We start from the raw sequence: 12,893 nt of genomic DNA, 5'->3' as shown, positions 1-12,893 counted from the left end.
GCTGAGACAGCCAATCCGATGAAAGGACCCCTCTTCCCATGATTCCTGCGATCCTCCATCAGAGATGACTTTACCTTAGACAGGCAAAACAACTTGGCAGATGGGCCGTGGCACCAAGTGCCACATTTGAGTACCGAGAAGAGAAAGGGAATTGGTGAGGGTTAGTAACAAATTCTAACTATCATGTTACTTATGTTTTAGTGCTAATGGCTAACCACAGAGATGCAGTCTGTACAGTAAATCAGCAGCTCTAGTCAGGGTGTGCTAAACTGAAGTTGTGAGTCTTCAGCCGGGATTTAAAGGCTGAGACCGATGGGGCATCTCTTATTGTAGAAGGCAGACCACTCCACGGTTTAGGGGTACTGTAACTAAAAGCTCGACCTCCTACTGTTATTTTATCAATCCTTGGAATCCTAAGGAGACCGGCATCTGGAGATCTTAATGTGCGCTCTGGTTTGTAAGTCATGATAAGCCGGACCTTGGCCATTTAATGCTTTATATGTTAAAAGGAGGATTTTGAAATCTGCCCTAAACTTAACTGGGAGCCAGTGTAAGGATTTAAGAACTGGAGTTATGTGTTCATATTTTCTTGTTTTTGTAATAATTCTTGCAGCAACATTTTAGATTAATTGGAGGCTGTATAAAGAACAGTTTGAACAGCCAGTGAACACTGCATTGCAGTAGTCAATCCTACTAGAAATAAATGCATGAATTAATTTCTCAGAATCCCGTTTATTTAGAAAGTGCCTTAATTTCCCAACATTTTTAAGATGGAAGAAACACAATTTGGACAACTTTGTATTGTGCACTTTAAATGACATGCTAGAGTCAAAGAGAACTCCGAGATTGTGGGCTGATTCAGTAAAATTAATGGGGATTCCAACTGAGTTAAATGATGAGAGAATATTGTTGTGATCAGCGTCATTCCCTCCAATAATTAACATCTCTGTTTTATTTGTGTTTAAAGACAAGTAGTTCTCATTCATCCGCTCCTTTAATTCACTAACACAACTAATTAAAGGCATTGAAGAAACTTCATTTGCTCTAAAAGAAAGGTATAACTGGGTGTCATCTGCGTACGAGTGAAAATTAACATCATGTTTCCTAATGAGAGGTCCCAGTGGAAGCCTGTAAAGTGAAAACAGTAAAGGTCCGAGTACTGAGCCCTGCAGGACACCATATGTCACTTCTGTGTATAATGATGGAGTCCTGTCAGCAGATTTCTGTACATATTGGAATTGATTTGATAAATAAGAACTAAACCAAGCGAGCACAGTGCCTGTAAATCGAATGTCATTTTCTAGCCTGTGCCAGTTATTCTGTATATGGCGCCTGGTGTTTAGGGCCTTTAAATTTCAGCTTTTGGAACAGAGCCTGGCCTCACTGGCCAGTTCAATCCCCACAACCCTAACTGAGCCACCTAACCTGCCAGTTAAATACAGAAGCCATTGAGTGGGGGACCCATTAAGAGTGTCAGCTGAAGAGCATCGTGGTGGTTTTGCTCCATCTCTCACCTGCCTCTGTTTTTTGTTTTTTTTCCAGACTATCCTCGTCCATACTGCTGAGACTGTTTGCCTGAGATACTTTGTGGACCTGCTTGTGGACAAAGGAAAGCCGATCATGCTGGTTGGAAACGCCGGCGTGGGGAAAACCATCCTCGTCTCGGACAAAGTGTCGCAGCTCTCCGAGGATTACATGGTGGCCAAAGTGCCTTTCAACTACTACACTACTTCTGCAATGCTCCAGCGTGAGTCGTGACGTAGCGTCTGTCAGTTCTTTGAGGGGGATATGGGGGGGCACTGCTTTGCTGCCACCCTCCCATAACCTCTATTACTAATGTGCTCATTATACCTGATCTGCAAGTTAATTCTGCGTGAAGACATTTAATTACATGCCTTGCATGGTGTGTGGTACGGAGTCTTTTCTATTAAATTGAGTCTCCGGTACTTGGGGGGGCAGGGGGTGTCGGTGGGTGAGGGCTGTTTTTCCTTTAAAAAAAAAAAAAGAAAGCAAAAAATCAAGCTAAGGTGGAATGTAACTTAACATTTTTTTAATTAATGGAACATGGTTCCTTTTTAAAAGTGCAAATTTAATGGCTCACGAATAATCTTTTAATTGCCCTATTTTTTTACATTTTCATATTAATGGATCCACAATATTCCATGAAATGCACATTTTCACTTCTTTTTTTTTGTGAGCACTAGAAGCTCGAGCATCTGCTTCAACTCGGCTGTTGTACCTTAAAAAAGGCAGAATGTACAAATATGGGGTCTGTGCACACGCATGTAGGTGTGAAGGTCTAGTCTACGTTGGGTACTGGTGTCATGTCCACTGGGTTTGTATTATTCATTCATACACCTGCTGTGCTGCCGTCTGAAATCTAAGTGAGCGATGTAGGCCTCGGTGTTAATGTTTGCAGCACACCATGCAATGCATATGTCCCTGATATGTGCCACTTGGTATGGGATTAGTAAAATCAAGATTAATGTTTGTGATGCACCATCTGTTGGAAAGTACAGTACAGTATTTTGTAATGCATGTAGTAATAAAATACATTGCATTTTGTCATTTCAACAAATGGCACATCATAAACATTTGTAGTAATAGTGTGCATTACTACAAAGGTTTGTGATGTGCCATGTATTGCAATAATAAATGCAATGCATTTAATTACTGAAAATGCTTGTGATGCACCGTCTGTTGGAATGACAGAGACATAGAAACTAGACAGACACTTATCCTTTTATTAAGGTGGACTAGCTGTGCCACCCATCTAAGAAGGGTTGAGAGTTAAATGATCAATGTAGACCTTAGCATTAATGTTTGTGATGCACCGTCTGTTAAAATGAAAAATGCAAAGCATTTCATTACTATAAATGTTGTGATGTGCCATCTGTTGCAATGACAGACACGCAGATGAGCACACAGACAACTGATCCATTTATTATGATCACAGCAACTGGACAGACACACAGACACTTATCCTCTTATTAAGGTGGGCTAGCTGTGCCACCCATCTAAGATGGGTTGAGATGTAAGTGATCAATTTAGACCTTTGCATTAATGTTTGCAGTGCACCATCTGTTGGAAAGTACAGTATTTTGTAATGCCTGTAGTAATAAAATGCATTGCATTTATTATTTCAACAGATGGCACATCATAAATATTTTTAGTAATAAAGTGAATTACTACAAAAGTTTGTGATTCACCATGTATTGCAATAACAAATACAAAGCATTTGTTTGCTAAAAATGTTTGCGAGGCACCATCTGTTGGAATGACAGAGACACAGAAACCAGACAGACACTTATCCTTTTATTAAGGTGGACTAGCCGTGCCACCCACATGGCAAATTATAAACATTTTTAGTAATAAAGTGAATTACTACATAAGTTTGTGATTCTCCATGTATTGCAATAACAAATACAATGCATTTTATTAATGAAAATGTTTATGATGCTCCGTCTGTTGGGATGACAGAGACATAGCAACCAGACAGACACTTATCCTTGTATTAGTCTGGACTAGCTGTGCCAGTATTATAAGATAGGCAGAGATTTAAATAGTCCATGTAGACCTCAGTGTTTACATTTGCAGTGCGCCATCTGCTGGAATGTATTTTTTAATGTTGCATCACAGATATTTGTAGTTACGCAATGCACTACTACAAAAGTTTGTGATATGCCATCTAGTGGATTGACAAATGCCAAGCATTTTATTACTAAAAATGTTTGTGCTGTGCCATCTGTTTAAATGACAAAGACAAAGCAACTGGATGGACAAACAGAGAGATACACAGACACTTGGTGGACACCTGGGGTCCTCCCTGGGTGGAGTTTGTATTTTCTCTCCCGTCTAAGATGGGTTGAGATTTAAGTGATTGATGTAGACCTTTGCATTAATGTTGGCAGTGCACCATCTGTTGGAAAGCATTCTGTAACGTAACATTGAATTTGTGGTTCCAACAGATGAAATGCAATCTTGCCTCTCTGGCTTTGTCTCCCAACCTGAGCTGACCCTCTAATGTACTCTGTGTCTTTATGGGTTTCCCCCCCAACAGTCCAAAGACATGCAGAATAGGTGGATTGGACATGCTAGTTTATTTGTATGTGTGAGTGTGTTCACCCTGTGAAGGACTGGCACCCCGTCCGGGTGATTGCTCCTGCCTTGTGCCCCATGTATGTTTTATAGAATTCTGAAGTGTGGCTCCCCCTTGGCCTTTCGCACATTTATCAGGAGCTGAATCAAATAGAATCCACAAAAGGATCAAGGATTTACCAAGATCATTCTTGTACATTCTTAAAAAATGAAACAGATCTGGAGGCTGGGTGTAATAGATCAGGGCCTAAAGCCTCTAATGCCCCTACTCCCTCCTGATTGCCACCACTCCAGCCACTTGAAACCCTGCATTGGATCAAGCAGGTGCCATGTATCATTACTGATATGGCTGCAGATTTAGTACTCCTTTAAGGGCACAGTGGTTATATGTATACGTGTAGATATGTGTACGCATGTGGGTATATCTGTATCACTGTGTATGTGAATTTGTGCAGTGCCTTCAGAGGGGTGCATTGCAAATGACAGTCTGGTTCAAGGTGAGGGTGGGACTACATCAAGGATCAGCTCTGAGCCCTTTCCAGTCCGTAATGGTGATGAGGTTAGACAGGAGACTCCATGGACTGTGATGCTTGTGGGTGAAATTGTGATCTGTTGTGGTTGAGATGAACCTGGAGAGGTGGAGGAATGCACTGGAGAGAAGAGGAATGAGAGACAGTATGGAGTACATGTGCGTGAATGAGAGGGAAGGTGATGGACTGCAAGGAGCTGAGGTGGTGAAGGCAGATGAATTGAAACACTTGGGTTCAACAGTCCATAGCATCGAAGAGTGCAACAGAGAGGTGAAGAAGAGAGTGCAGGAAGAGTGGACTGGGTGGAGAAGAGTGTCAGGAGTGATTTGTGATTGAAGAGCACCTGCAAGATTGAAAGGGAAAGACTATAAGACAGCAGTGAGACCAGCTATGTTGTGTGGCTTGGAGACTGTGGCACAGATGACAAGACAAGAGGCAGAGCTGGAAGTGGCGGAGTTGAAGATGCCACGATTTACTCTGAGGATACACAGGATTAGCAATGAGAGGGACAACACAGGTATGACAGTGAGAGAGGCGAGACTGAGACGATCTGGACATGTGCAGAAGAGAGATGAGGGGGGTACATCAGAAAAAGGAGGTGGAGGATGGAAATGTTAGGCAGGAGGAAAAGAGGAAGGCCAAAGATGAGGTTTAGGGATGTGGTGAGGGAGGACATGAAGGCAGTCGGTGTGGCAGAAAGTGATATAAAAAAACAGGGAGAGATGGAGACGGATGATCTGCTCTGGGAGCAGACAAAAAAAGAAGACGACGACACAGTGCCTTCAGGAAGTGTTCACGTTTTACACATTTTGTTAGGTTGCAGCCTTATGCTAAAATCATTAACATTCATTTTTTTCCCCCTCATCAAGCAACATTCAAAACCGCAGAATAACAAAACTAAAAACAGGACTATACAAATTTTTGCAAATGCATGAAGGATAACAAAGTAAAATATCACATTGGCACAGGTCTGGGGAAGGCTACAAAAAATCTCTGCAGTCCCTGAAGATTCTCAAGGGAACAGTCAGGTCAGGTCAGGTTGGTGGGCATGCATTGGTACAGCGTGTTGCTGCACCCACCACATGACAAAACACCTTGAGATCTCGGTTGGCAACCAGGCAGACACATGGCTCAGTTCCACCCTCCGGAAATGACCATCTATCTGCCTCAGCCAGGTGTTACGTGGGCGTCCCCTTGACCTGTCCAGCCATCAACAATGATGATCACCCTCAGCTAATCGCTCCACATGGCCGTAGTGCCAAAACTGACGCTCCCTCACAAAGCAGGTAATGTTCCTCATTTGAGAATCCATGAGCAACACAAAGTCAAACCAGCAATACCCAAGGACTCTTTGAAGAGACACAGTACTGAAGAAGTCCAGTCTTCTTCTCAGATCACCGGATAGTGTCCATGTCTCACAACCATAGGAAGCACCAGGATCTAAAGACTTGGACCTTCGTCCATTTACAGAGATATCAGGAGCCTCATGAACCCCCCATGCCCTCCCAATCCGTCTACTGACTTCATAGGAAGAGTCACCAGAGACATGAATGTTGCTCCATAATTCTGAAATGGAAGAAGTTTACAAAAACCATAATCTCTTCCTAGAAATGGCTGCCCGGGCCAAACTAAGCAATTGTGCGAGAAGGACCTTGATAAGAAAGGTGACCAAGGACTCCATGGTCACTCTGGCTGAGCTGAAGAGAACTTGTGTGGTGAGATGGGAGAAACTTTCAGAGCGACCACCACCACCACCATTGCAACTCTCCGCTAACCTGGGCTTTATGGCAAAGTGGCCAGATGACACATGGAAGCCCACTTGGAGTTATAATAAGTCATTTTAAGGACACTCAGACTGTGAGACACAAGGTTCTCAGGTCTAATGTAACCGAGATTGAACTGTTTGGCCTAAACTCTAAGGAGGAATCCTGGCACCGCTCCTCACCTGCGTAATACCCTTCCAACATGAAGCATGATGGTGGCAGATCCTGTTGTCGGGTTGTTTGACACCAGCAGGGATTGGGAGGCTAGTCAAGGTTGTGGGAAAACCAAGTAGAGCAAAGTATAGAGATAACCTTATTGAAAACTACAGAGCACTCTGGAGCTCAGACCAGGCCGAAGGTTCACCTCCTAACAGGACAAAGCAATGACAACACAGGAGTGATTTAGGGACAACTCTGGGAATATCCTCGAGTGGCCCAGCCATAGCCTGGACTTGAACCCCATCAAACATCTCTGTGGAACATCCTGAAAACAGCCGTCCACCAATGGCCTCCATCTACCCTGACAGGTCTTGAGAGGTTCTGCCGAGAAGAATGGCGGGCAATTTCCCCCAAATTCAGGAGTGTGAGACTTCTCCATCAGAGCCAAGGAGACTCCAGGCTGCATTGGCTGCCAATGGGGTTTCAATGAAGTGCTGAGTAAAGGATGTGAATACAGTACATGTCTTTTTATATTTAAGAAATTTGCAAAAACTCCCCAAATCCTGTTTGTCATTCTGGGGTATGTTATGGTGGGTGGAAGTTGGAGACTATGAGGACTTTTGGTGGTCTCTGCCTTTCACTTTTATACAGTAGTGAAGGCTCTTATTATGAGGTCATCTCTCTCTGCCGTCGGCCATTTCTGATGAATTTACAAGACCGACTGAGCAAATACGTCCCAACGGTCCAGTGAGCTATGAACCAGCAAGGCACCTGTGTAGACCCAAAGGTGAACAGTGTGTCCGACCTTTTTAGTTATAAATATTCTCTACAAATATCTGAAATCATATCACTTTTTTAAATTTCTTTTTCAACTAAGGTGTTCTTGAAAAGGCCCTGGAAAAGAAAGCAGGCCGAAATTACGCCCCTCCTGGGACCAAGAAGCTGATCTACTTCATTGACGACCTGAACATGCCTGAGGTGGACGCTTATGGCACGGTGCAGCCTCACACACTTATCAGACAGCATCTGGACTACAGCCACTGGTGAGCTGCAATTGGGGGTCCGAAGTAGAGGTAAACTGAAGGGGGATGAATGTCATTCAGTGCTTTGGGTGGCACTACTGTGCCAGAAGGAAAGGCAGTCGGCGATTACTGGTGGCAGCAGTGGGATTGTTATGTGTGCAGAGTGCAGTAAAATTATTTGCATGTCTGACCAACATGTAAAACTTTGTTCAACGCATTGACTTTTACAATTATTTGATTAGTGGACGTGTATATCCAAAGTGACTTACAAATGAGGTCAACATAATCAGCTGAACGTCAGTCTGTGGAAGTGTTACAGGACAAGGGTACAATGAGGACTGAAGCCAAATGGCCCCTTTTTTTGGCTAACTGAGTAGATTACAATATGCAGATTTTGGAGGCAGCTCAGGCTCCTTCTTCAGGTAAGGTGTATAATCAATGAAGAGGGGCCCTGAGTTGCCACGAAACCTCGCATATTGTATTTTTATTTATTCATTTTATTGATTTTCATTTTAATTAGAAGCACATAACATTCCATACAATTAAGTCACACTTAACAAAGCAAACAAACAAAGCAAAGTTCAACCCCCGCCCAAGAGAAAGAGAGGAGCATCCAGAGCGACTCCATAAAAGGAAACAAGAATAGAACCCTAACCCTAACCCCAAAGTGGAAGTTTATTATAAAATGTTATTGATCAGATCCTGCTATGTTTTTCAAATGTTTTGCACAGATCCTCTAAGTGAGAATTTGATTTTTTCCAGTTTTAAGTAGTATATGACATCAGTCACCCACTGACTTAACAGAGGTGAGGTGGGATTCTTCCAGCTGAGCAAGAAAAGTCTACGTGCCAGTAGTGTAGTAAAGACCATTACAGCACAGTTTGTTTGTCCTTCTCCACTTTAAGTCCCTCTGTGAGCCCAATCAAACACAGCTGTTAATGGGTTTGGAGGGATTGTGGTACTGAGGCTGTCTGATAGGCGGGCATAGATTTTTGTCCAAAATGTTAATTTGGTGCATGTCTAAAAAACATGTGGCCAGGTGAGGCTGGGGCTCGATTGCAACGTTTACAGGTTGAATCAATGCACCCCATAAAAGATTTTAGGTTGAATGATTGAGTGCTTTGCACATATGGAGCTCGAGTGTATTCTATGCATGGCTGCCTTCTGCTCCTTTTCTGAAAGGTTAAGTGACAGATCCTTTCCCCAGTGTACTCTGGGGTCTTTGAAAGGAAGGGCCTTTAACCCTTAAACTGCCACATACTTGGGCGGTTAATGCAAACGGACGCCAAATGCTTTTTTGCTGCGGTTTTTAAGGAAACATCACAATTCACCAAAAAAAAGTGAAATTTTAATGGAACACATAGTTTTTTCATGCAAAGAGCATCACAATTGCAGCAACACTGATCATTTTCCACATCGCCAATGAAGTGTAAAAGCTATAAAAAAAAAAAAACTACTGCAACAATCTATTATTATATGTACAAGGTGCAACTGACGCCATTGATGAAATTCAGTGAATCACCGAGCCAACTGCGCAAGCACACAGAGGCCAACACTCATGCTTAGCTAAGCTAGTAGTCCAGTGCAGCGACTGAATCCCAGGGACAGTGATGCTGATTCACTCATTAGCTGGCTACTCAACGAATGTACGGCACTGAATGATCAGCTCACTGTTGCACTGGGAACCGACTATAGCCAGTTGTGGCGTTCAACGAATTTATGTCGCCGAATATACTCTGCTCCAGTGTGCTGGCAAATTGCACTGGGAACTGACTATAGCCAGTTGCGTCATTCAAAGAATGTACTTGGCCTAGATACACAGCTTCGGCGTGCTGGCAAATTGCACTGGGAACCGACTATAGCCAGTTGCAGTATTCAAGGAATGTACGTTGCCAAATATACTTGGTTCCAGCATACAGGAAAATTGCACTGGGAACCAACTCTAGTCGGTTATGGTGTTCAACGAATGTACGTCACCAAAGATATGTCGCCGAATCTACAGTACTTTGCTCCAGCATGCTGGCAAATTGCACTGGGAACCGACTATAGCCGGTTGCGGTGTTCAACAAATATACATCGCCGAATATACTCTACTTCTGCGTGCTGGCAAATTGCACTGGGAACCGACTATAGCCGGTTGAAGCAATTTAGGGGTTAAAATGTTTTTATAAACTGTAGAGGTGCTATCTGAGTGTTCAAGGCTGATTAATATTTCTTCTGGAATAGAACAAGGTGGGAGGTGAGGAAAACTGGGCAGGTTCTGTTCAGCAAAGTTCCTTGCTTGAAAGTAGTGGAAGATGTGTGTTGATGAGAGGTTGGATCTGAAGCGTAATTAATTGTTCGTAGGATGTGAAGACATTATTTATATACAAGTCTCTAAGTGTTTTAATTCCAGACATTAAATAGTATATAAGTTTGAGAGTTTGTAAAAGGTGGTTGTCATTTAGAGGTGCAACAGGTAAAAGCTTTGGTTCCATATTCTGAGAGAAAGAAGGGCAATTATTAGTGTATTGACAGTAATTTGTAACTGGGGCACAGAGCAGGGAATATAAAGAAGTACTGCAAGATTGGATTTCTACTGCAGACTGGTCTTGTGTAAATCCATCGATTTGTGTCAATGTCCAGGACTTTATAACTTGTATATTTGCTATCCAGTAACAGAATTGAAAGTTAGGTAGTGCCATGCCCCCTTCTGCTTTAGGTTGTTGTATAGTCGCCCTTCGGATGTTTCGAAATCCAAATAACTGAAGTTGTGATTGAGTCTAATTTCTTTAAAAATGATTTGTTAAATGTATATGGGGATGCTTTGAAATAGGAGGAGAAGCTTGTTAACAATGTTGATTCTCCCTGCTAATGTAAGATGGAGGGTAGACCATCTATTCACATCTTGTTTAATTTTATCCCTTGCATACCTTAACATTTTGTTAAAAAAGAGCTTCATGTTTTCTTGTGATATTTACTCCTAGATATTTTAATTGATCTGCTAAAATAAATGGGAAAGTATCCAGTTCTGACATTGTGAGCTAGAGAATTCACTGGAAAGAGCACACTTTTAATCAAACCGATTTTGAGTACAGATATCTTTTGAAAATCTATTAATGGTTTTAGGACTGCTGGCACAGAATTTTGTGGGTCAGATACATACAGTACCATATCAGCTGCATATAATGATACTTTCTGTTCAAGTCCTCTGAAAATCCCATTTATCTCTGACGCATTTTGAAAGTAGACAGCCAGTGGTTCAATGGCAATTGCAATGAGCAAAGGTGATAAAGGGCATCCTTGTCAAGTACCATATTCTAGTTTGAAGTAGTATGAAATAATGTTGAGGCTTCTGGGCTAGTGTAACATAGTTTGATCCATGCACATAGGTTTGGGCTGAACCCATATTTGTGAAATGTGATGAATAGGTAGTCCCATTCAACCATATCACATGCTTCTTCTGCATCTAAAGATAATAAGATCTCTTGCATATTGTAATCAACTCAGTCACTGAAAACTGTCATTTTGCTTCACTTTTCATTGTATCCATAAATGGCTAACAAAGTATATCACTCCACTCCTACATAAGGACAAAAGTACAAGATTGACCACCACAAGTGAAGAGCTCTGAACAAAATACTATCGAAGTAATGTACAGTTCTTAGATTATAAAACATAGCATCAGTTTGACAGAAATTCACCAAACAAGTGGGTCTTCAAATGCTTCTTAAACACAATGAGGGAGTCAGCATTTCAAATGGAGGTGGGCAACTCGTTCCACCAACTAGGAGCTACACATGAAAAGAGTCTGGACTGAGATTTGATACCATGCAGAGGTGGCATCACCAGACGGCATTCATCAGCGGACCTGAGTGGTTGAGAAGGACCACAGGACCTCATGAATGTCTCCTTATACACAGGTGCTCACCCACTGACTACTCTGTAAGAAAGCATCAAGGATTTGAACTTAATGCATGCTGGTTTAAGGCACCAATATAGTGATCAGAAGAAAGCAGTGACTTGTGCCCACCTTGGATAGATGAACACCAGACATACAGCTGCATTTTGAATCATCTGCAGCAGCTTGATGACACATGCCGGTATTCCTACCAGCAGAGAGTTGCAGTATTTCAGACATGAGAAAACCGAAGCCTGGAGCAGGAGCTGTGCTGCATACTCCATCAGATGAGGTCTGATCTTGCAGGTGTCATATAGAGTGAAATGGAGATGCCAAGAGATACTAACAGCATGGTCCTTGAAGGATAGCTTGTCATCAATCCCCACCCCAATGTAGAGTACCAGTTTGGCAGGTGTTAGTTAGATTGATAGATGGAATCAAAAGGCACTATATAAGAGATAGATAGATAGATATGAAAGGCACTATATGATAGATAGACAGATAGACAGAATAATAATAATACATTTTATGTATATAGAGCCTTTCCCGTGCTCAAGTCGATTATGTTATTCAAGTTGATTTAATCCATGAACTATACATACAATAAAAGAAAAGTGCAAGGTTAACGCAAATTTTAATGAAAAGTGTTGGTAACAGGGAGGAGCAGCAGCAACATGTGTGTGCCAGCTTCCCCTCACCTGTTGAGAACTGAGATAGATAAGTAGATGGACAGACAGACAGACAAACACTTTGTTCTGAACACACACCAGAATGACTAAAAAGAGAGAAAACGTCTGACTTGGCTGTCTCAGTCTTGTTCAGGCGCTATACTGGCATATTGCTGTTGCTTTAAAGAAGCCCCAGTCATGTTTCTTAGTCATTTAATATGAGAGATATGCTGTAGCTATTGTGCCCTGAACAGTTACGAAGGGAACAATGAGATAATAATAATTAATACTAATTATTTTGTTTTCGAAAAGAAATCATAAATAAAAATTTCCATTTAGATATACTGAAAATGTTATATATATATATATATATATATATATATATATATATATATATATATACACACATATATATATATATATATATATATATACACATATATATATATATATATATATATATATATATATATATATATATATATATATATATATATATGTGCAGAGGGTGCATACCTATAAATATCTGGGAGTGCAGCTGGATGACAAATTGGACTGGACTGCCAATACTGATGCTCTGTGCAAGAAAGGTCAGAGCAGACTATACTTCCTGAAAAGGTTGGCATCCTTCAACATCTGCAGTAAAATGCTGCAGATGTTCTACCAGACGGTTGTGGCGAGTGCCCTCTTCTACGCGGTGGTGTGCTGGGGTGGCAGCATAAAGATGAAAGACGCCTCACGCCTGGACAAACTTGTTAAGAAGGCAGGCTCTA

At 41.7% G+C, this 12,893-nt stretch overlaps 1 protein-coding gene across 1 annotated transcript in view; it reads left to right on the top strand.

Annotated features, from left to right (window-relative positions):
- Positions 1–12,893, top strand: part of LOC120530679 (dynein heavy chain 11, axonemal-like) — a 645,801-nt gene that overhangs the window by 347,881 nt on the left and 285,027 nt on the right. Inside the window, 2 exon segments of the mRNA XM_039755100.1 lie at positions 1,543–1,747; positions 7,428–7,593. Of these exon segments, the coding sequence (XP_039611034.1) occupies positions 1,543–1,747; positions 7,428–7,593 (371 nt within the window).

Source organism: Polypterus senegalus, chromosome 6 (genome assembly GCF_016835505.1).
Source record: "Polypterus senegalus isolate Bchr_013 chromosome 6, ASM1683550v1, whole genome shotgun sequence".
Lineage (NCBI taxonomy): Eukaryota > Metazoa > Chordata > Cladistia > Polypteriformes > Polypteridae > Polypterus > Polypterus senegalus.
The sequence above is the reverse complement of the archived record's forward strand: the minus strand, read 5'-3'. Positions and strand labels throughout refer to the sequence as shown.